The sequence below is a fragment of the Gouania willdenowi genome, chromosome 3, assembly GCF_900634775.1.
Source record: "Gouania willdenowi chromosome 3, fGouWil2.1, whole genome shotgun sequence".
NCBI lineage: Eukaryota > Metazoa > Chordata > Actinopteri > Blenniiformes > Gobiesocidae > Gouania > Gouania willdenowi.
The window spans coordinates 39,339,842-39,365,056 of record NC_041046.1 but is presented as its reverse complement, the minus strand read 5'-3'; the positions used below and the strand labels follow the sequence as shown (position 1 = coordinate 39,365,056).

Below are 25,215 nucleotides of genomic sequence, written 5' to 3'. Positions count from 1 at the left end.
AGCCCTCCATCAAAGATGTTCCTATGAGCAAACACAGAGAGCAGGGGACCTCAGAGTTTTATTAAAATCTTTATTTTGTCTTCTTATGTGCAAAATAAAATCTAGATTCCTCATGATGACGTGGTTCAGTTTGCCTTCTTGGTACAGACCCTCAAACTGTGTGCGGAGAGCATCTACAGTCTGTAACAGTGTGTGTTAGAAAGTGCTCTGCAGCAGACAGTGACAGCCGCAGCCTGCTGGACACTCCTCCTGCTGTCGGAACCACTCCTTCATGTGACTGGTGTGTCCTCCGTGTCCACAGCTCAGGCAGAAGTTGGACGAGCCTCTGACGGCCACGTGACACACGGCGCACTGGAAGGTGAGACGTTTGCACACGGCACACTGAGTGCCTCGAGCCTGACTGCGACAGTGGCAGCAGTACACGCCGAACTCTGTCAACACACACCAGGGTTGGGGTAGTTTACAATTACTTATAGGGGACATTTAAAAACAACAGCCGTCGACCAAAGTGAGATAAAATAAATAAAAATACAAAACTAACAAGAACTCAGTCGTCAACATCCCTCGCCAGATTGGTTCTCATTATAATTCACAACATTTTCCTAAATGTAACTTAGATGTACAGTAATAGAAATAATTATCACATCAGAATATAAAATTACTATCTTAAAAGTTTTCTTAGAAAAGATGTCCCCTTTGAAGAAATAATTGTACACTTCTCATTTTCGAACTCCATCAAGGTATTGTTACCCTGAAGCCAAACACCGAATTTGGTTATCCTATCTTAAACGATTTCTAAGAAAAGCTGTCCCGTTTGAAGATACCTCGAACAGAGTAAAGAAAAACGGAACGAGCAATAACTCCGCACTTCTCGTTTTCGAATTTTCGAAAGGTATTGATACCCTGAAGCCACACACCGAATTTGGTGATCAGTTTTTGAAAAAAGCTGTCCCCTTTAACTCGGACGGACGGAGCACAAACCTATATCCCCCTTTCACATTTTTGTGGCGGGAGGTTCTGCAAGAAGGGTTAGGCTGTTCCAAAGTCTAGGAGCAACTACAGAGAAGGCCCAATCTCCCCTTGGTTTCAGTCTAGACCTTAGAACAATCAGGAGCAGCTGGTCAGCAGACTTCAGTGAAAGGGAAGGAGTGTGCACCATTGAAAGATTAGAAAGATAAGAGGGTGCCAACCCATGTAATGCCTTAAAAACAATCAATCTAAAATCAATTCTAAAATGAATCGGGAGCCAGTAAAGAGAGACTAAATTACATCTTCAATTATCCATGTTCAATTACAACTCAATGGCATTTTTTCCAATTGCAATTAAAATTACAACTATTTTTCCCCCTGAAACTCAATTACAAATACGTTCTCAATTACTAAAGTTCAATTACAATTGATCACAATTAGTGAACCTTTAAGTAACCCCATAAAACTTAACCATCCTCTTGTGTTAGCTTTCTGTTAGCAACTCACATGATAACGGGTCAGTTTTAACCCATGTCTTAAATCAGCTGTAAAATACACTAGAAATGATTATCTATCATCCAATTTGTTTCGCATCTCCTGATTACCTTGTAGGCTTCCTAATCAATGAAAATATAGGTATTAATATTTTTGGTGTGGGCGTCTGAGCCTTTTTTTTCTTCCAGTAAAATGATGAAGTTAAGTTAAAGGTAGTAGGAAAAGTTTATCTGAAACATACTGTATTTAAAATATTTTAACACATTTCATAATCTCCTCCTCCAGACCAATCAGAGGCCTGTAAACGTACCGATGCCTTTGTGTGGTTCGGGCGGACAGGAAGCGAACTTCAGCACATCGGCCCGTTTGTCCCTCAGGCCCCAGCGATACAGGATCTCTCCGTAACACTTCTTAAAGTCGTCAAACTGCAGCCTGTTGGCCGGGTCCAGCAGCCTGCAGGGGGAATGGTATCATAAAATCTGGGAAGGCATCATTCAAGGGGAGGAGCTTCCTCACCGCTTGTTCATGTCGTGCTGCTCCCGCTCACGCTCCCGAGGGTCCGAGTAGCTTTGGTTCCCTAGGCGGTAGTCGTCAGGTGAGGACTCCCCCCACGGTGTGTGGTGTTCTGAGTTTCCTAAGTTTAAAACATACGACTGTTGACATTTGTAACAATGTCTGTTTAAAGAAAACATGCAGACATGCAAACATCGAAGGCATGAAAAAGGTGAAAAAATCCATTGTGGGAAAGAAATGTTTTGATTTTAACACAAATTAAGCAATCTTGAACACATAGTCAATCTTGAGTTCAATAAGGCAAAATACACTATTTCCTTCAAGCAAAAAAAAAAAAAAACCACATGTATTCACGTCACTCAAGTTATAGTTTGTGAAAAATTTAAATATATACATGAAGAATTGTGATGTTAAAGTAAAAGTACCTAACACAAAACCATGTGTAAACTCCTATTACAAGGTAGCTATAGATTGTATGGACATGGATTATTCTTACTGCTCCTTTTTAATCATTTATGTCATATAAAGTTGTATGAACGAGAACAGCCTTAATGTCCTCTCAGGGATCTATAGTTTACTGAATCTGGTTTACTAAGTTATGATCAGCTTACCTTATTTTTCGGACTATAAGGCGCACCGGATTATAAGGCGCACTATCAATGAATGGGTCTGATTGGGTCTATTTTCATAGACAAGGCGCACCAGACTATAAGGCGCACCGGTTTGTTATTATTAAGACGCATTAAGCGAAACAAAATAGTCTGATAAGTCAAACTTTATTCAACTCATTAACAATAACTCTCAACATTGTTCAGGTTTAACACATAAAATACAGAACAATACACTCACTTTTTCAGTTCAGTATGTTGAAGCACAGTACTGGTACATATCACTCCACGAGGCGTCTGACTACGGTAGCCCTAAAGTGCCAAAAATCCATCAAGCACTGCAGCTTCATAGTTTACCAAAGTTGTACTAAAACATTTTGACATATTAATTTCATACATAAGGCGCACTGTCGATTTTTGAGAAAATTAAAGGATTTTAAGTGCACCTTTTAGTCCGAAAAGTACGGTAATTTAAACCAACCTAATTTAAATTATCCTGATAATATTCCAAATGATTAGACAAATATAGACACAAGATGCATCAGTTACTTCACCACTAGGGGCCAGAATATTAGAAGCTATCATGAACTTACGATATTTCAGACTCTACAATCCCTGGCATTAGTCTCGTCCACAACAACACACAATTTGTTCCCACAGATCTTCTGTAGCACTGATGAGATGTTGATCATATTAAACGAGTGGAGCTTCACACACACTAAAGTTCAGCTGGAACGGCTCGGCTGCATATTTAGGAGTGCGTGATGAGTTGCATAGTTTTTTTTTTAGCAGTTTAGTCAGTGTTGCTGGTGGCCAATTCGACATGTTTAGCTCTGAAGTGGGATTGGTGCGGGATGGGGGAGTGAATGAATGGTCCCTTCATGACTACGCTGTTTCATTCACATTATGTCACTCAGTGGGATACATTTTTATTGGTTGATTAAATGATTCCTTAACGTGAAAGGTATAGGGCCCTACATACCTGATAAGCGTCTGCGTGTTTTGCCAGTCAAGTGAAACTGGTCTAGTCCACTTCTGTGACTTGTCCCAACAAGCAGGTCTGTACACATATTAGTCCGCGGCAGAGTCAAATGTAGAAATTACATTTGTTTGTGTATGGTAGATATGTGTGGAATGGATCTAATCTCCAGCGTACACAGAGCAGCAAACAGCCCCCCAAGAAAAAATTAATCGGATCTATACGATTCACATAAATCACCTATTTTGAGTTCAAAATGGCAAATTTCGCCAAAAAGCGACTGATTGGCATGTATGACCATGTACGGAGTACTAAAGGCATGTGCTCCCCAGCTCTGTGGAATATTCCAGCACATCTTCACCATGAGCCTGAGTCTGCAGAAGGTCCCTGTGCTGTGGAAAACATCCTGCCTGGTTCCTGTTCCAAAGACGCCACAACCCAGTGGCTCCAAGGACTACAAACTGATTGCGTTGACCTCACACATCATGCAGACCCTGGAGAAGCTCCGACCATCTATTAGACCAGGGGTTCTCAACAGATCTCAGCCTGGGACCCACATTTTACCACGGTCATTAAATTGTGACCCTGTTTTTTTTTTTAGAATTCAACCAAGCAAATTTATTTTTTCTAAAATCGCTGTTGAAAACACACATATATAATCTTTTTAAAAACATAAATCTATAAATTTTCCTGTGTAACATGCATTTCACAGCATGACTGTCAAAAGAAAAGTTTCTTTCAAAATAAAAGACAAGTCCAACATGAGAGATATTAAGTATTAATTTATTTGTGACCAACTGTCTGCAACCCACCCAGTACAGGTCTGTGACCCACCAGTTGAGAATCACTGTATTAGACCACACCTGGACTCGCTACAGATCTCCTACCAGCCCAAGGTTGGAGTTGAGGACGCCATCACCTTCCTGCTCAACCGTGTGTACGTTCACCTGGACAAGCTGGCGAGCACTTTGAGAGTCATGTTCTTTGACTTTTCCAGTGCTTTTACCACCATCTGTCTGGCTCTACTGGGTGAGAAGCTAACAGTGATACAGGTGGACTCCTCCATTGTGTCCTGGATTGTGGATTACTTGACTGGCATTCCACAGTATGTACTCCTGCAACACTGTGTGTTTGACAAAGTGGTCAGCAACTCTGGGACACTTCAAGGGACTGTCCTCTCTCCCTTCCTCTTCACCACCGACACCACAGACTTCAGCTACTTCACTGAGACCTGTCATCTGCAGAAGTTCTCGGACGACTCTGCAGTGGTTGCATGTATCAGGGAGGGGGACGAGGTGGAGTACAGGGCTGCTGTGGACAGCTTTGTCACATGGAGTGAGCTGAACCATCGACAGCTCAATGTGACAAAGACCAAGGAGCTGATTGTGGACCTGAGGAGAACCAAGAGGCCAGTCAGCCCTGTCTCCATCCAGGGGGTCAGTGTGGACATTGTGGAGGAGTACAAATACCTGAAAGTGGTGATTGTCAATAAACTGGACTGGGGGAAGTACACTGACTCCCTCTACAGGAAGGGCCAAAGACACCTCAATCATCAATGATCTGATCAAATCAATCTGTTACATTGTTTATCAATGAAGGCGTTTCAAATTAAAAGTGAACTTTATCATTTTCAATGACATTTACAAGTGTTGGGAAAACTCCATGTTCCGTAATTTCTAGACAGCCCAAAAAAATTACATCACAGCCTCCTTTCTTTCAGCCCGCCTTAATTCACACAATCGCGCTTTTTGGCTCCTTACGCGCGGTGGGCGTGTCAGCAGCCTGGACCGGAGAATACGCGTAGGAGAGAAGTGCGTAACTGCAGGCGCGTAAAAAAAGCGCTGAAGTCCAGATGGGAGAATATACCCCTTAATGAGCACATGTTGATATTTTACTTGGTCACATTCTCATTAAAATGCTTTCAGAATTTTCAAAAGTGGAGTACTAATGGGGATATTTAGCCTCGGTGTGTTTCAGGTTTTTGCCAAAACTTCAAAGTTTTCTTCAGTGGGAACAGTCATCCTCCTAATCATACTCATAGTACATAGTAGACAGTATATACTCATTGAGTTTGAGATGTATAGAACAGATTGTACCATTTCCAACACAGCTATCGATCTGCTAAAAATGCCCCTGAACCACATCCTTTTTGTCACATCCGGTCAAACCTGGCAACGCAGCTTCTACAGCAGTTGGCTTTTTCTTTTTTTTACAAATCTGGATGGATTTGTCAGAAAATTGTTGAAATGTTAATGTTCGGATACTTAAAAATCCTACTTTAATACTGGAATGAAGTACTGTATACTTGCCCACACAGCTCCCTGCAGGGGGCGCTATGTCTCACCTAAGCTCCAGGGTGTGGGGGTGGAGTCGGAGGTGGTGGAGGAGCCAGATGTGATGGAGCCGGACGTGTAGCTGGACTGAAGAGATGACGGGAAGTGCAAGATCAGGTCACATGATAGAAGAAAAACACTTGTTAGGAATAAATACATAAATAAAAATACATTTTATTTTTTTGTTGCAAGGACATTTCAAGACAGTGGTTCCCAACCCGTGTTTTTTCTATTCCTTTTTGATAACGTTTGTAATACTGTGTTACAAATACAGAGTAACCAGGATTAGTGCACGAAGATATTTTTACACTGTTTACCTTGTTTTTTCTCTTTCTTCTTTTCTTTATACTGCATTCTTATACATGTGTTTTAATTTGAAAAAGAATAATAAAGGAAAATTTAACAACATAATGATCAATAATTATTTTTAACAAATTTCCAGGCGACCCCACAATATTTATGTTATTGAGAGCTTGTGAAGGAATCAGCTGACCTCAGGTCACATGACGCTACGCTATCTGTGCATGCGGGAGACTCACGTATCGAGAACGATGGGAGGAGGGAAATCCTGAGGGGCGGGGCTGCTGGTGATGTCCGTACTGCGAGTAGCTGTCAGGGGGCGGAGCCTGAGCTCTGAAGACGCTGCACATCATGGCCAGAGTCTGGACGTCGCTCATGTGACTGTAGTGATCCAGACTGAGGACGGACACACACACACGCAAAGTAGATTATTGATTTTGCATTTGTGGATAAAAGCTGCACTTTGACACACTGAAATGTTTTTATTGTTCAGCGCCCAGCCTAGTCTAGATCAGGAGTGTCAAACTCATTTTAATCAAGGGGCCAAATACGGAGTAGATTGTGCTTAAGTAGGCCACAAATTTTAGGCGGGAAAACAAGCAATTTCAACATTAAAGGTCCCATGTCATGCTATTTTCACCCCATCTCCATTTGTTCCAAGAACCCCAAAAACATAATATTTGAAGTTCATTGTCTGTTTACATGTCAATCACGGCAGAGAGCAACCTGGAGGCGTGGCTTCTCCAGCTCAGTGTCGCGTCAAATTCGTCATCAAAGTGAGAACGCATCATCAAATTGGAGCGAGGTGTTTGGGCTCGCCCTGCAGTAAGAAAGGAGCAAATCACCCTCTAACTAACAATTGAGGGAATCAATGAAAAAACACTTTGGGCATGTGTATGACGCCCTAATAGCACTTTATGATGTTTAAAGCACAGAAAAGTTGATTTAGCATAACATGGGCCCTTTGAACCTGCCCTGGTTTGCACTTCCACGTATGAATGATGATAAAGTATGTGAGTATATCAGTCCCTGCAGGATATTCACTTAAATTTGCCTGATTTGGGAATTTTAGGGAAATTTCTTGGAGTATTTTGAGGAAGATCTTTCAACAATTTGAGATAAAAAAAAAAAAAAATGACTGCGATATAAGAACTGGAAAACCGAGCTCTGCAAATATTGTTGATTTGAATTGAATTTTTGTATTTGGATTGGCTGAGATATCTACAACTAAATTTAAGGTTTTTTCAATATTTTTTTACTTTCTTGAGCACGCTGAATTTGATGCTCTCAGTGGTCGGAGTTTGACACATGTGGACTGGTTGTGAAATCTGCTTTCATGTAATTGCAGTGCAGGAACAGTGGAGCTCACAGGGTTTCCAGCAGGTGACGTCCAAACGGGTGTCTCGCCCAGGGAGTCTCTGTGTCCGGGTCTGGGTCTGGACTCAAGTCTTCAGCAGTAGCTGCAGACGCCAGAGCCCAAACCTACACACGCACATGCACACACGAACTCTTTCAATTCGTTTGATGTGATTTTTCAGATTTTTACCCACAAATTATCAAAGTTTTCATATTTCAATCACCGGTTAAAATGCTCACCCCTTCAGCGAACACGTTCCTTTCTTACATTCTGGCAATAGAATTAAACCTAGATCATTTTAACAAGTAATAATCAACTGAAGACAATGTAGTTCATTTAATTTATTTCTGAAATTATCCTGATGGGCCAGATTTGACCCGTGGGCCTGGAGTTTTACATCTTTTTGATTTCAAGCAAGTATACCATTAATTTTTCTAAAAGAGTTAGGTTATTTATATTAACTCAAGAATTAAAGTTATTATATTAATAAATTACATATTGTGTTTTTAATCAATTATTAGTTTGGTTTAGATTTTGTATTTCTATGCTGTTTGTATTTCGATTAATGTTGTTGTGTATTATGTATGCTTTGGTTATTGTGTTTTATTTTGGTTATATTTTCTTTCCTGTGTGAATGTTATTTGTACATCTTATCTAGTGTTTGTTGAGCTTCACAAATGTCATGCATATATAGTCTGTGATGTAGACCCCAGGAAGAATAGCTGCTGCTTTTGCAGTATAGCTAATTGGGATCTAAATAAAACAAACAAACATATGATCTATACTATTAATGATGGCGTTTAGTTGATGTTTTACTGTGTTTTATGTGGTCTTTATGGGTTGTTAAAACAACTGGATTTGCTTCAGTTTTAAAAACAAAATGGAACCCATCACATGAATCCCCTTTAGATGATTAGTTTGAAGGTGAAAAAAACATTTTGTTACTAAATGTCTTTGGAGTCAATTATATCAACCTTTAGCCTCAAACATCCCTTTATTTGTGGGCGTTGCCATTTTGGAGATTTCAGCCAATCAGCGTTCACATATGTTGTCGTCACATCATAGAGAGTTTGGGGAGAAATATCATTTAAATCTGACATTTTGGTGATACAGCAGGGATGTTCAAACGGCCCTGGTTTCAACCAGTAGGCGTCATAAACGTTACAACTGGTTCTAGTGTTCATTATTATGACATTGATTTTGGGCTTGTCTCTTCCCATCCTTGTGAAGCAGAATTAACCAAACACTGTAAAGTAGTAAATGAAGACGAGAGGATGAGAGGATGATGCAAACCTTTGCAACATCTCTGCGTCCGACTGCGCGTGCCGCCGCCGCGTTCTTCTTACACGTGTCCTGAATGTCATTCATGTTCAGGCTGAAAAATAACCAAAAGACAAGAGTCTCACAGATCACATCCATGTGTGTGTGTGTGTGTGTGTGTGTCTCACATGTAGCTCTCCCCCAGGCTCTTGTGGACGGGCAGCAGGCATGAGATGTCCTGAATGATGACCTTCCCCGCTAGTTTGATTGGACGGTTGGCATAGTCTGTGCCCTCTCGCTTCGTCTTAAAACGCCGCGATTTCTGACAGAAAGAAGACAGACAAACAGTGACAGACAGACACAGACAAACAGACACAGACAGACACAGACAGACAGACAAACAGCCAGCCAGAGGAGACAAAGCACCACCTGATTAAAAGTGGTTACAGAGGCGTGTTCACACTGCGACTCAAACTGAGCAGATAATTTAGTTCATTTTGTCTTCTTTTTTTAAAGAATATGTCAAGGTTTCATTCATTCAGACAACTTTGTTCAGGAAATTTACTTTGATCTCCTGACATGTTTCAACTGCTGAATGTCAGTCTTCCTCGGAGGCATCTACTGATTGCTATCATGTGTCCTTATGAGTAATTTTTGGGCATGGCCAACTTGAGAGTACTTTCAGGCTGGCCACGCCCCCTGTCAGCCCGACGGTCTCCAGTGTTTGTGTTAGTAGTCGAAACATGTTATGAGATCAAAGTACATTTCCTGCAAAAAGTTGTCTGAATAAATGAAACCTTGACATTTTACGATCCATCACAGCTGTGCCGTCCTAACGCTAACAGAAAGGAAACATACAGACAGTCCCCGTGCTCTCCATCACCTCCTTGTCCTTCAGACAAGGCGGAAAACCGTCAATGGGTTTCCCTGCAGGCTTCAGTGTGCGTTTGCTTTCTGAGTGACCGCCTGCGCAGCGTCGCAGTGTGAACTCACAGTTAGCTTGTGGTTTATCAGACATGAGGAGCAGGATTACCTCCAACCGTCTTTGATTACTCACAGGTATTACATGTTAGTGAGAGCTGAAGCTTCTGGCTGCCTCGTTAGCGCCCAGTTAGTGCCCAGTTACAGCCCAGTTAGCGCCTAGTTAGTGCCCAGTTACAGCCCAGTTAGCGCCTAGTTAGTGCCCAGTTACAGCCCAGTTAGCGCCTAGTTAGCGCCTAGTTACTGGAGTGTTAAAGCAATGCTCCCCTCAGGTCCTGTGACCAGCACGTCTCCTGCACATGGTTGAAACTTCAGTGGACGAAAAACAACAGACTGAGCAGGAATCATGACGCAGCTACGACCTTCATCTTAGAGTCATGTGACTCTGTTAGCCTGTTTGTTAGTGTAGCCAATCAGAGACATGCAGGCGAACAATAGGACACGACGCAGCATCAGAGGCGGAGCAAAAAACTATCGCACAGACAGCGAGAGAGAGAGAGCTCAGTACCGTCCAATCATGGACCGTTTGCACAGACCAGCGTCGGCGAACAGAGATTGGGAGCTCCTGATTGGAGAAGCGGTAGGAGGAGGTGTGGCCCACAGCAGTAAGGAGGGCAGAGATTGGCCAGAGGAAAAAAAACAGAGATCGAGACGAGAGAACAGAAAAGCAGGGTCAGCTGCTTCTTCCTCAATTTCCATCGCCATGGTGATGCCCTGCTCTATCCACACACCCACCCTCACACACACACGCACACACACAGACACACACACACGCCACCAATGGAGGAAAAGTAGGTATTTGGACACGTCCCGAGTCACACCGGACTGTCCATTTAATGGTTAACACAGTGGTTCCCAACCTTTTTTGGGTCATGACCCCATTTTTATACTACAAACTTCTGGCAACCCCAGAGATATTTTAGATCATGTGTGTTACAAATAAAGAGTAACCAGGATGCACACGATTAGTTATATTTGAGAACATGAAAGTAGAGAATACTTTTGTTTGAGATTGTGTGTGGTAAAGAATAACAATTTATCATTATTATTATTATTAATAATAATAATAATAATAATAATAATAATAATAATTATAATAATAATAATAATAATAATAATAATAATAATAATAATAATAATAATAATAATATCCGTGACCATGATAAAAGGAGCAAGCAGGTCCGAAAATTAATGGATGGAAAATAAAATAAAAACATAAACTTAAATTGCAAATAAAAAATGTAAAATTAAGAATTAATAATAAAAAAATTAAAAACGTGAATGTAAAATTCAAATTAAAAATGAAAAATGTAAATATAAAATTCAAATAAAAAACAAAAATTTAAAAATTTCAATTCAGGTAACCCCATTTTAATTCCTGGTTACCCCACATGGAGTCATGAACCCAAGGTTGAAAAACACCAGGTTAAAACTTTTGACACAGAATCAAAGAGCCCATAGCTCCGCTGAAACCATGCAATGTCAAGGGCTTGTCATTTGACATCAGCCTCGCTAGAAAAGCCCAAGGTTAGATACTTCAATCAAACATGAATGGTTTTATCCAGCTTAGTGTGTGTGTGTGTGGGTGTGTGTGTCTCACCCTCTCCTTGTAGTAGAAGGATGAGATGGATACAGTGTCTTTATCTGAGCGGGTGGGGCTGCCGCTATACAAGCGTAGAGCTCCCTGAGACTCTGAACGCATCTTCATCGGCGTCAGCACTCCACTGTGATAGGCCGACAAAGCTGACAGTGACCTGGACACACACACACACACTCACACATCAACGCACACATAAACATGCACGCATGCGAACGCGCACACACGCACAAAACCAGGTAACACTCTAGCAACCATAGCAACATGCTTTTTTTGTGTGCATGCGTGTTTGTGTGTGACAGAGTTGGGGTAAATTACTTTTTACAATTATAGTTACATCTCTAATTATCCATGTTCAATTACAACTCAATTATGATTATACTGACCGCTATTTTTTCCATTTGCAATAAAAATTACAATTATTATTTTCCCCCAGGAATCAATTGCAATTACATTCGCAATTACTAAAGTATAAATTCAATTAATCACAATTAAGGAGCCTGTAATAATAACCCTATAAAACGTGACATTCCTCTTGTGTAAGCCTTCTGTTAGCATCTCCTATGAGGTCAGTATGAGGTCAGCTCTTAAATCAGCTGTAAAATACACTAAAAAAATATCATCTATCATCTAATTTGTTTTTCATCTCTTGATTACCTTGTTACGCTTTCTTATCCATGAAAATCATGTTATTAATATTTTTGCTGTGGATGTCTGAGCCTTTTTTCTGTCAGTATAGCCCTGGATTAAAAATTTTCTTCAATAGTAAAATGATCCTTAAGATAACTGACAGGTAAACTTGATGTGAAACATATTTTAATAATTGTTAACTACATATGTGTAAGCAATAGAACTGTAGCATGGTTTCCCAGTTTTGCGTTTAATTAAATTATAATTGACAGTTTTATAACATTTTTAATGACAATTACAAATTAAATTATCTGAACTCAATTACATTTTTAATGGATTACCAATTACACGATTACAATTATAACTGATCCCAACCCTGGTGTGTGAGTGTTACCTGGGTGTGGGCTCTGTAGGCGGGGCCGAGCGGTGCATTGTGATTGGTCGAGTAAAGTAAACCAGACAGCCAGTGCCGCAGAAACGAGCGCCAGAAGTGCGAGGGAACGGGATGTTGGCGTCCTAAACGTGCCAGTGAAATTGATGAGAAGTTGTTCCTGTTGGATCGGAGCAAACATGCGATACCTGGTAGGAGCCGTAGGTGTTGGTGACTCGAGGGAACGCCTGCAGGCCCGGAGCCACCGGGTTGGACAGGATGAAGGTCCCTGAGGCTGGACTGTCCTCCTGCGTCTGTGAAAGGACACCAAACATAATGCGCACAGACCTGGAGTTTGTGGATCAGGATGTGGTTTCTCACCATGTCCGACTCCAAACAGGCCACCAGCTGACGGACGCACGGCTCCAAACAGTTCTGGTTCCTCTTCACCTTCTGCAGGGATGTGTCTCTGAGGGTCTACACCAGGAGCAGCAAACTCGTTTTAGTTTAAAGGGGACATATTATGAAAAATTTTCACCTTTTAAAACAGTTCCCTGTGGTCTGAATGACATATCTGTGCAGGTGTTTGGTCAAAACCTAACATGAATAACATGAATAAGTTGCACGCAGCTGCAACTTACCGGGGCCAAATTAAAGAGAAACTCCAAGCTTGTCTGACACGCCCAGGAACACGCCCCCTTCAGTACTCATACAAACACGCATGGATGTTTACTTCTGTTTTTCTGTGCGCTGTATTTGGATACTTTTTACATTTTTACATCGCTACAATACATTAGAATGTTTATCAAAGTGAGGGTTAGGGTTAGGGTCCGCTAACGTACGGACGGATAGGGTTAGGGTGTGTCACCGACACACAAAAACACAAACACACACACACACATGCTTATTTGTGCTGCTGGCGCTATAGTCCAGAATAGGGATCACATTGTGTATGTGTACTTATAAATCCACTTTCAGCTGCTACGATGAGCAGAGTAGACCGATTGACACACAGGTATCTATCAGCTGTTTGCTGAGTGCAGCAGTTTTGACGGAGCTGAAAGCGGGGGAGGGGTACGAGTGTTATTAACATTTTTATTTCATTTTCATTTTTTATTTTAATGCGTACATTAATGAGTACAGACAACATAAGCCATGGGTTTCTTACAAAAGTATTTAAAAAAAAGTAAATGAAAAGCTAAATCTGCGGAGGTGGGTGCTGTGGGCTGAACTAAGGAAGAGAACATAGGAGAGGGAAGGGCTCTGCTGTGGAGCGGTGGGTGGTGACAAAAGGTCTGAGGTGTCTCCAGGAGGTGGGGGCGGTCCTCGGAGGACTCAGGCGTATTTATACCTAAAATGGATGCCGTCAGAATTTTTAAGGGAAGTTTTATTGAATTTGTGTATTTGATTTACAAAGGTGTTTCTCTAATAGGGGTATGTGTAGCCCTAGGGGTACACGATAGCACTACAGGGGATACTTGACGGAGAGAGACAGAGAGAGAGAGTGGAAAATTATAAAAAAAATAAAGCCTTGAAATATTTGGTTTTATGTTATTTTTCAGTTGAAATGATGATGGAAATGCTGTTTCATTCCACTTATTTACAAAATGAGATTGCTGTGATGCGTTCAGGTACCTTGTGGATCTTTGTCTTCATGACGGATGGGATGGTTGTCGGGGAGACGAATTGAAAGGTGGGCGCTGCATTGTTGGGGTACTGGGTGGGAAACTTGACCACCAGGTGGACCTGATGGCTACCAAAGTGAGCGGAGACCTCGCAGCTGTGGTTCATGGCATCCATCTGCAGGAAACGCACAAAGTTTTTATGTATAAATATATATAAATGAATATGGGAACTTCCTGGAATCAAGGGCAGAGATTCTCAATCTGTGGCTTTGAGATACAGTACATCATCTCCTTTTATTAATAAGCCTCGACTCCATAAAAACAGAAACTTGTATTTAGTTGATGAAAAGACGCTGCTGTTTAAACCCAACATACTCTAATCGAGAATATTATGTGCAAAAAAATGTAATTCTAATGATTGAACCCTAATTTCTAACATTTGGTGATGCTCATGAGATAAAACATTCAGGGTAAGCAGCTGATTTTATCTCCAAGCTGAATTTTTTAAAATGAAGAACTAAATAAAAAATCTAACAAAAAAAAAACTAATCAAAAAAAATTAGGAATTAACTCAACAAAATCTTGTGTACAAAATGATGCCTTCTACAAGTGTGAATAAACCACACTCTGTCACATCAATTATTTATTTCAATAAAAGTATGCAGTGACCTTTTTTCTTTCTTTCTGCACCAACCTGAAATGACCTGAAAACAAGGCCAGTTTTGGGTCCCGACCCATAAGTTGAGGTACAGTGTTCATGGGTGTGATTTCTCTCTATGGGCTTTTGTTTTCAAACTAAACGTGCAACAACTCTGATTTTCTGGGCTGGTTTCTAACAATGCTGTATAGAAGATTCAGGGGGTGAAATAAATGCACAGAAAGATGTGCTTATTTTTTAACTACAGCTCAGTATTTACAAATATAACCTCAAATATGTGATATCTCACCTCCACGTTGACGTTTCTGATCTGCAGGTTTACCAGAGAAAACTCCTGCTGTAGCGTCTGAGCGAGACTGGAACCTTCGGCTGAATCCTGACGGGCTGTGGACGAACCGTCCTGATCTGATAACACTAAATAAGAGAGGGAAGAGTCACCTCTGTTTCCAGCAAAACAGCAGGAGAAGCTCACTGAGGGAACTGAAACAGGCTCTTTGTTCATTAATATAGCTCATTTATTTACTTATTTATTTGTATTAATTTTCAATCTTCTTTAACTTTCGTCATATGTTCTGCATGTTTTCCACCGAGGGTTAAATGGCTAGGCTAATGCTAGATTAGTGTTAATGCTAAATTAATCCTTAGCTTGTGTTTATGCTAATCTAATATTAATGCTAAAATTATGCTAGGATAATGCAAATGCTAATGTACAGCTAAATCTAGGCTAACGCTAAGCAAACGTAAATGCTAGGCTAATGCTAATGTTGGACTATGGCTAGGCCAATGCTAAAGCTAAGCTAAAGTAAATGCTAGGCTAATGCTAATGCTAGGTTAAGGCTAGGCCAATGCTAACGCTAAGCTAATGTAAATTCTAGGTTAATGCTAATGCTAAGCTAATGCTAGTGCTAATTCTAAGCTAATGTCTATGCCAATGCTGTTTTGAGCAAGCGGGTTGGAAAATGGATGGATTGTTCTTCTGAACGCCGTCATGCATCGTACTGCGACGCAGGTCAGCAGCTGCATCCTCACTTTTCTTCAGGAAATGCAAAAATTCTAGTAAAACTATGTAAAAACCTATTTACAATGGATATTTCTCTAAAAGGCCAGACGCAAACGTCCACGTTTAATTCCATCCATGTTTTTAGTGCAGATTTAAGAAATATTCACACTATGTTTGATGTGACGCATCAGTTTGTGATGTTCCTCACCCTGCAGACTGTCTGCACTGGGCACCACCCCTGGTTGGCCCTCGGGCTCCTGTGAAGGCAGAGTCTTCTCTGACTCCACGTTGATGGACATTCCCTCCATCAGGTCCTCTAACACATCGCTGACACACAGCTGCAAAGGCAGGAGAGGAGAGGGTGACGCAGCCAATCAGAGGCCTCACAGCCCACAGGAGTGTCGCTGCTAACAAACCTTCTGCAGCTGAGGGTCGACCCGCCAGATCCTCAGGGTCTGATCCCGAGACCAGGTGACCAGCTGGAAGTCCTTTGAGCCTACGCACAAATAATCAAACAAAGTGATCAGTGGAACACAAGTATGCAAAATAAATACACAAAAACACACAAAATGACTATTAAAGATAAAAGGATTCGAATACACAAAATGATTATAAAAACATGTAGAATGGCACCAAAACCTTACAAAATTATTCCAAAATACAAAAAATAGCTTAAAAATTACACAAAATCACTCCCAAAAAACATAAAATCACACAAAAACACACAAAATGACCTGAAAAATCCATAAAATTACTTGCGAATACACTCCAAAATACAAGAAATGACCCCAAAAACACACAAGATGACAACGAAAACAGTGAGCTAAAAAAATGAAAACAAAAATAAACCAACTGATAATAAAAACACAAAACTGACAACAAAACACACAAAATGACCATGTCCATAAAAGATAAAATGATTTGAATTCACAAAAGTATTCTAAAAACACAAAGAATGACTCCAAAACCAAAAAATGATTCCAAAAATACCAAAAAAAAAGCTTAAAACACACACAAGATGACTCCACAAAAACATACAAATTGACTCCAAAGCACAAAAAAAAGACATCAAAAACACATAATGACCTAAAAAAAAAAACTAAAAAATTGCATTAAAAAAAAACAAATGACTTTGGGGGAAAATAAATAAATATAACACAAACGCATAAAAATTACAACAAAACCCACCAAATTACTGCAAAACACACAAAGTGACACTAAAAACTAACACAATGACAAAAATAAACAAATTGACTCTAAAAACCCTGTGTTCTCTCCTGTACTAATTTTCAGATTGGTCATTCTTCTAAAATGTTGATAATGTGGCCCTCAGATCAGTGGCCCCTGTGATTAAAGCTGGTCTGCTCTATAACAGCACCTCTTCCTCACTTTGAACCCTGATCACACTCTGAAGATGAATAGATAATCTCCAAGTATAAAAAGATGTCACTGCTTTAAACAATCACTGACCATCGATGAATCAATCGTCCTTGTGCTGAATGATAAACTGGGACTGAAGACTTTCTCTCATCTAATTTCACACTTGAGTTTACCTACATGATGACATCACAGCTCACACGCTCAGTGCTCACCTTCTTTCTGGGGCCTCCACTGGAACTCCAGCACCACGTCGTCGTGGCCCACAAAGGCGTGAACTGGACTGTTGAGGTCCAACGTGTTCCACAGCAGGAGGCTGTTCTCCCTCCTCAGCTGAGGAACCATCACTGTCACCAGGCCGTGAGAGAAGGGCTGCGCGCGCACACACACACGCACATTCACATTATAACTACACTCAATAAAATTACCAAAAAATGAGACACTGGATACAAAAAGATAAAAACTATATCAGAATCAAAAACTAAAAATGAATTAAAAAGTTGTGTCTGACAAGGTTGGGATCAATTACATTTTTAAATGACATTTACTCAATTTCGATTACTTTAAACAGCATTTTTTCCAATTACAATTAAAGTTACAATGATTATTTTATTATTTTATTAATTTATTTACTGAGCTTTTAATAAATAAGCCCACAAAATGTAACCTTCCTCTTGTGTTAGCTTTCTGTTAGCATCTCTTATGATAACGGGTCAGTTTGACCCATGTTTTGTATCAGCAGTAAAATACACAAAAAAAAAACATCTATCGTCTAATTTGTTTTCCATCTCTTGGTTACCTTGATAGGCTTCCTAATCAATAAAAATATTGGTATTAATGTTTTTGGTGTGGGCGTCTGAGCCTTTTTTCTCTCAGTAGAGCCCTTTATTTTTTTAAACGGTAAAATTATACTCTCGAGAAATGACAGGTAAACTTGATATGAAACACATTTAATAATTATTAACTACATAGGCCTATTGTAAGCCATAGAACTGTCACATGGTTCCACAGGTCTGCGTTTAATTACATTGTAAATGAATGTTTTTATATAATAATTTTCTTTCCAATTACAATTGCAAAGTCCATTATCTGAACTCAATTACAATTCAAGTATGATTACAACAGCAACATATTGGTTTCAATTGCGATTACAATTATAATTACATCATGATTGTAATTTATTATCAATTACGTGATTACAATTATAATTGACCCCAACCCTGGAGTCTGATCTCAGTGACTCACCGTGTAACGAGCTTTCCACACAGGAACCTGACATGACAGAATGTTCAGGTACTTCCTGGGCTGTCTGTAATCCCAAAACTACACACACACACGCACACACAAGCACGTACACACGCACACACACACGTACACACACACTTACTTAATGGATCCCCAAAGGAGGACATTTGAGTGTCAAAGCATCTCAACAGTTACAAAAAACAATAAATCTAACAGAAAGAAGAGTCTAAATAAAAATGGAGTAATATATTAATACAGATACATTCTGGACCAGTGGCTCTCCTCACCCTCACTGAGTTGTCCTGACTTGACGTGGCTACGATGAACTCGTTGTCCGGATGCCAGTCCAGCCCATGGATCTTGGAGAGGTGAGCGGCCACATACTCGGCGGCTGTGTTCGGCTTCTGCTCACACACACAAAGACACACAAGTCATGTCATTACTACAACAACAACACTAGCCACAGTTTCATTATTAATGGTAATTAAAGTGTTCTGCTCCGTGTTTACATAGAAATAGTACTTCCGAATTGAGGTTTACATAAAAAACAGGTTTATTTGTCTTTCTTCAATTCTGCTGTAGGTCTAGGGGTTGGGAAGAGTTCTGATTGGACAAGGGTGAACGTGACGCATCACGTCTATCGGGGAAAAAACACGCAACAAACCTATTCTTTTTGGCTAAAACATAGAAGACCACATAATAACAACTGTTTTCATTTTTATTTTCATTGTAGTTTTGAAGCAGCAGCTCGACAATAACATACTGTTTCATTTTGGTCAGTTGAGGAAGAGAAGGGAAATAAAAGACCGTACTTTGCCCAATCAAAGCCAGCGGTTAGTGCAATGGCTGCTCTATCTCCACTATAAAGGACATTGAGTGGAAAGAGAATTTTCAGACGATCCGCACGTCAATAGTGAAGCTCTGTGTCCTGGTTCAGGGTCCCCCGATGTACCCCATTTCATTTGCTGAGCATGTGCAGAACAAACAAAACTCATTTAAAGCAGAATTAAATGTATACAAGATCAAGGACATTTTCCATTCAGAATTAAAATCAGAAAAAACCAGTCACTTAGTTAGGATTTAAGTTTAATTGGGAAAGGCCATTTTCATTCGGAATTAAGTGTTCACAAGGTCAGTTTAAAGAGGAGTTAATTTTTATTCTGAAATTCTGAAAATTCATATAAATATGGCCACTCACACTCACATTGGCACAATAATCACAATATTTGCATTTGTCTGGGTTTTGATACTCATGTTTATATTCCATAGATCAGGGGTAACAAACTGGGCCGCCAATGAGGCCCTTTGGTAATAATAAGTCCTACAGTAAACAAATGACAATGAATTACTTCATTAAGTGCATTGCCTGCTGCAGGTAATGGACTACACAACTGCACAGTAAGTAAGTAAGTAAACTTTATTTATGGTGCGCTTTTCACAGGTAAAAACAACAAAAGGAGAGGTGAGGGGAAAAAGCAGATTTTGAACTGAATTCTCTTTATTCTCTAAAGGAGAGTAAAGTATAAGACCAGGAAAAAACCTCCCGGCTACAAAAACACAGTCATGAAAACCATAGTGTGATGTTGTTGATCAGCCTGCATGTGATAACTGTGCTAAAGCACTCACCCTTCTGTCCCAGATCCGAACGTCTCCATCGTGGCTGGATGCCAGCAGGTTCTGGTTCCTCTTGTTCCACTTCACCTGTGACGCTCCAGCTGCAGGGGAAACCAGAACCAGTGAGCATCCAATGGGAGCGATGGAAAAAGTGAAGCAAACGCTCCATTAGTGACGTTTTAACCACTCACCAACCGCAGAGAGCGCCACCGTGGGTTTCCGTGTGTCCCTGCAGGAAAAAAACAGGGTTCAGAAGTTTTAGGACCACATCCAACGTGTGTGTGTGTTCTGTTATCTTGTGCTCATGCTGTGCGTTTCAATGCTGACCTGGTGTCCCAGATGTAGATGTAGGTGTCCACGGAGCTGGTCACCAGTAGCTCAGGTTCAAACCAGGACCAGTCCAGATCACTGAGAACAACATTGGGATGTGTGAGTCAGTAAACGCAACACAACTTAAGGAAGTTACAAAAGTGACATAAATCTGCATATTCTTTTAGTCTGCAAGAGTTTTCAAAACCTCAGTAACTCCCTGGACTCTAACAGATGTACAGTATTTCACAGAGTTTACAAAGAATTAATTTATCTCTGAATGCATCACCAGTTCTTTTTTTGAGCTCATAAACAACAAATATTGCTATAGTACCAGTGCAGGCTGACAAGAAACCCTTACAGTAGGTTCCTGAACGCCTCACAGTGACATTGAAGTGCACATTCTGTTTGAATGAGTCATATATTAAAGATATTGGATAATTTACTACTAGGGGTGTGCATTGTTATCAATCTGACAATACGATTCACACTTTGCATGGCACAATATGATATATTGCGATACTAAACAACACAATACACATTGCAATATCAATGACAAATTTCACCTTTACAAGTGCAAAATGGTATAAAATACAATTTATTTCTTTATTTGTGAGAAAAAGTAATTGGTAAATAACTGTAATTCAAGTACAAATATCAAAAACAAGTGGTATGTTTATCAAACTGTCAAATTACATTTTTCAAAAAACTTTAACTTTTGCTTCTACAACAGATTCTGATTCTGAGTGAAGTTATTCTTTAAAGAAAAAATAAAAGTGACCACACACATCACTAAAAGTGCCTAGTATGTTTAAAGGAAATAAAATAAAATCAACCTCCAAGTTAAAATGCATTAAGGAGTGAGGTAGTTCAACAAGGTCTTAGGTGGCTCACTAGGGTGGGACAAGATTTCGCACAACAGGTTCTCGCAATATTGAAACATCACAAGATTTATCGTCAGGAATCTGCAGTAGTTTGAAGACAAAACATGTTAATCTATTCATTTGATGATATCAATAAATAGAACTACATTTTTATTCTTTTTGACGTTCAAAATACCGTATCCATCCCATCAACGCAACATTTAGTATTTTATCGGTATATCGTCCCACCCTTACTAACAAACCTATTTAATTGGAATTATTTAAGACTAATTAGGACTAATTTCATCCGTTCAGAGGGTAAATTTTAAGTTTGTGTTAATAGAGACATGATCGTAAATGAGAGAATCAGAAGTAATAATTCTGTGGGAAGTGAAAACAAACCAACAAAGGTTTAATTAAAAAAATAAGTAAAGGTAAAAATGACTGATGCTGACTAACGTAACCTAAACCAGTGGTTCTCAAGCTTTTTTGAGTCTTCCCCACAAAGGTGAACTTTAAAGCCCCACCTGTCCCCATTGCCCCCGCTAATATTCCTGAGAAAAAACACATTTTCAAACTTAATGAACTATCAGGGAACAAATAACATTATAAACTAATCACCAGCATAAAAACAAAAAAGTAAAAGTGCAGTAGTTAAAAATACAGATAAGAACATAACGTTGTTTGCAATCTGCGATAAAAAGATTAAGAAAACAAAAAAAACAAAAAAGAAAATTATATTTTTAAGTCAATGAGTCAATGAAGAAAGGTTTTTAAGAAAATTGGCATGAAATTGAAAATGTCCTCCTGTCGTACATCCATTCCTCACCAGGGGGGCTCGCCCCACACTTTGAGAAGCATTGAACTAAACTACTAGCTCTAAGAGTGAACACACCTGATGACCCGAGTGTGTCCCTGCAGGGAAGTTTGAGTTTGTCCACAGCCGTTTCTCCACGAGTACAGATCCACACGCTGGTTACTCTGACACAAAAACACAGAAGAAACACAAATCCTTGGTTAAAATCTACTTTTTTGGTGCTTTTTCTGTCATTTCCATTTGATTTTGTCCATTTTTCCTGTGTTACGTGCATGTCATTGTGTCTGCTGGAAATCAAACTCACAGACGCGGCGAAAACATGAGCCTCTGAGCAGTGAGGGTTCCACTGTACGGTGCCAACGTCCCATTTACTCTGACGGCTGATTTTTCTCGGAGGCTCAGACGGAGATTCCAGGTTCACCATGTAGAGAAAGCGCCGCCTAGTGGACATGCGGAAATGTAACATCCCAATGTCAAGACCTAACTCAGATATTGAATCCTAAAAGCCTTGTTAAATTTGACTCTGTACTTAGAGCCTATTTTCCCACTTTTTAATTCCATGAATCCAATGTAAAGCTAAATTCTGACACTAAACTTACTTAAGTGACAATTTGGATCATAATGTTTGATCAAGCTGTCAAATAGTTTGTTTGTAACTGTTTACATTTCATGGTTTCAGAGAGTCGTGCTGTTGTGTGACGGTGTCCTCAGTTATGAGCAAACTTCTTTCAGTGATTTTAGCTTCAATGGTGCGTTAAATAACCCTGGACTTACCCAGAAAGCACAGCGTGAGCACCCAGACAGTCCACAGACATGGCCGTGGCCTGAAAACAAAGGATAGGATTTTAGTTCATGAGATGATGATCAGGAAACTCATAGGTCCATTTTCACTGAAGCGTCTCTGCTGAGGTATCAGTCATCTATTCTCTAGTGCAGCGGTTCTCAACCTTAGGGTCAAGACCCCATTTGGGGTCACGAGACACTGGGAGAGGGTCGTCAGATGCCTTTAAGAAACTCCAAATATATATATATTTTTTTAACAATTTGAGCCCATTTTTGCTTATTTTTACCCTTTTTTCAACTACACCAAACTTGCCATATTTTAACCCACTTCTCTATCAAATTTCAATGCCTTATTTGCACATTTTTTCCACTTTCAAGACAATTTTGGCATCTATAAACCCTTTCCACCAATTTTCCCACCTAATGTCACATATGTTGAATCATTATTGGCACTTTTAACCTCTTTTCACCGTATTTCATGTTTTTTTTTTTTTTTTTTACTAATTTAACCACATTCACGATTTGTCATGCCCCTTATTTACACTACTGTCAAGTGAGCCGGTGTTTGTTTTTTACCGCGCATTTTTTACCACCTTTACGGTAAACAACAAGCAAGTCGGTGTGCCCTTCAAAATAAAAACCCAGCTAGATAGATATCTAAGTACAAAAAATAATAGCAAATATTTTCAAAGGATGTTAATACTACACATGGTCCTTTAATGTTATTATGACTGATGTGAGTGACTGGTGTGAATGAATAATGGTTACAGTAACACGCTTTGAGTCTCCTTGAAAAAAGCGGTATATAACTCCAAGCCATTATTATTGTTAATATTAACTATGGGACAAATTTACTGTATAAATGTATTTATTTAAAAATATTGTCAAACTATGAACAGATTACATATTGCAATTGTCTTTTTCCTGTTTTAAAATAAACATAAAATCAATGTCTTGATAGGTTTGTTGATAATTTCAGTGCATATCAATACTAGACATGTTCCTTTCGTGTAATTGTAAATGTGGTACAATTTTATTGTATACATTTGAAGTAAAATATTGTTAAACTTGGCTCAGATGGCATAATGAAATGGTACTTTTCCTGGACGACCCACTGAGTCACGGTCGCACAAAATTGTACCATATTTAGAATGACAATCAAGAAACATGTCTAGTATTGAAATTTACTGAAGATTTTATGTTCATTTTAAAACAGGAAAAATACAATTTCATTATGTCATCAGTTCATAGTTTGACAATATTTTACTCCAAATAAATACAGTAAAATTGTACCATATTCACAATTACACTAAAGGACCATGTCTAGTATTAAAATCTATTGAAATTATCTGCAAACCTATGAAAACATTGGTTTTATGTTAAGTTTAAAACCGGAAAAAGACGATTGCATTATGTCACCTGTTCATAGTTTGACAATATTTTACTCCAAATGTATACAGTAAAATTGTCCCATATTTACAATAACAGTCAAGGACAATGTGTCTTATTAATATCCATTGAAACTATTTGCCAACCTATCAAGACATTGATTTTACGTACTTGGATATATATCGAGCTATCTGGGCTTTTATTTTGAAGGGCGCACGGACTCGCTTGTTGTTTACCGTAAAGGTGATAAAAAATGCGCCCAAAAAAACAAAACGCCGACTCACTTTACGTTTCTGTACCGATCGCCGGCTCACTTGACAGCAGTCATTATTTGCCAGTTTAAATTAATTGTTCCAATATTAAAAACTTGCCACTTTTTTTGTTCGTTTTTGGCCACTCTAATTTGCAACTTTTAATCAACTATTACAGTGCCCGTCGGAAGTATGTATTCATATGGTGGGAGCCAGGGTTGGGGTCAATTATATTTTTCAGTTACAATTACGTCTTATATCCATGTTCAATTACAATTATGTTGAGCAGCCATTTGTTTTTGTTTTTTTAATCACAATTAAATTACGACTATTTTTTTGTTAGGCTTACATAAATCTTGATTACGTTTCTGCGGCTTGAACTACAGCTGCTGTATTTTTTTATTTTTTAATGTTTTTGCAGCGAATAATAGAAGCTAATAATGGGTTATTGTGTCTCGTTCTTCGGATTAAACCGCAGTTCTTCTACACAAACTGTGGAAAGAGAGTTTTGGTGACGTGTCCTGAAATTATTTCCCGTTCTTAACCACTTTCTTCACACCTGAAAGTCTTCTTGAGCAGATAAAAACTCACCTGAGCGTCTCTAAACTCCACCACCACATTCTCGCTGCTCCAGCGAGCCGCCATGTCTGCTCCACTGTCAACAAAAAACACGTGATCCACATGACGTCAGAGTATATTCATGGCCGTAGGAAACTGAAAATGTTATAGTTTCACTATAAATGTATTGAAGTATTATTTTTTATTATTATTGTGTATTTTAGGTAATAATAAAATACATCTGATACATTATGCATATGAGGGTTTTCTCCTCAGTTATTAGTGTTGTGTTTCAGTTGTATAATGTAAAAACGTGTTATTATTTTCATTAGCC

At 39.4% G+C, this 25,215-nt stretch overlaps 1 protein-coding gene across 2 annotated transcripts; it reads right to left on the bottom strand.

Annotated features, from left to right (window-relative positions):
* Positions 1–56: 56 nt before the first annotated feature.
* On the bottom strand, positions 57–24,990 carry wdr59 (WD repeat domain 59). 2 transcript variants are annotated; one of them, XM_028476515.1, is made up of 27 exons: positions 24,915–24,990; positions 22,675–22,724; positions 22,205–22,340; positions 21,979–22,064; positions 20,239–20,319; positions 20,103–20,140; positions 19,924–20,012; positions 18,585–18,701; positions 18,298–18,375; positions 17,268–17,424; positions 16,092–16,171; positions 15,884–16,013; positions 14,965–15,089; positions 14,028–14,192; positions 12,774–12,869; positions 12,602–12,706; positions 12,417–12,538; positions 11,396–11,549; positions 10,304–10,360; positions 9,003–9,136; positions 8,848–8,929; positions 7,567–7,679; positions 6,437–6,593; positions 5,909–5,984; positions 1,981–2,098; positions 1,775–1,917; positions 57–431 (listed from the first exon to the last, which is right to left on the bottom strand). In XM_028476515.1, the coding sequence occupies exons 1-27, from the start codon at positions 24,966–24,968 to the stop codon at positions 196–198; spliced, it is 2,979 nt and encodes a 992-aa protein (XP_028332316.1). In that variant the 5' UTR covers positions 24,969–24,990; the 3' UTR covers positions 57–195. The 2 variants fall into 2 exon arrangements, with proteins under 2 accessions (XP_028332316.1, XP_028332324.1); XM_028476523.1 differs by lacking the exon at positions 10,304–10,360.
* Positions 24,991–25,215: the final 225 nt, after the last annotated feature.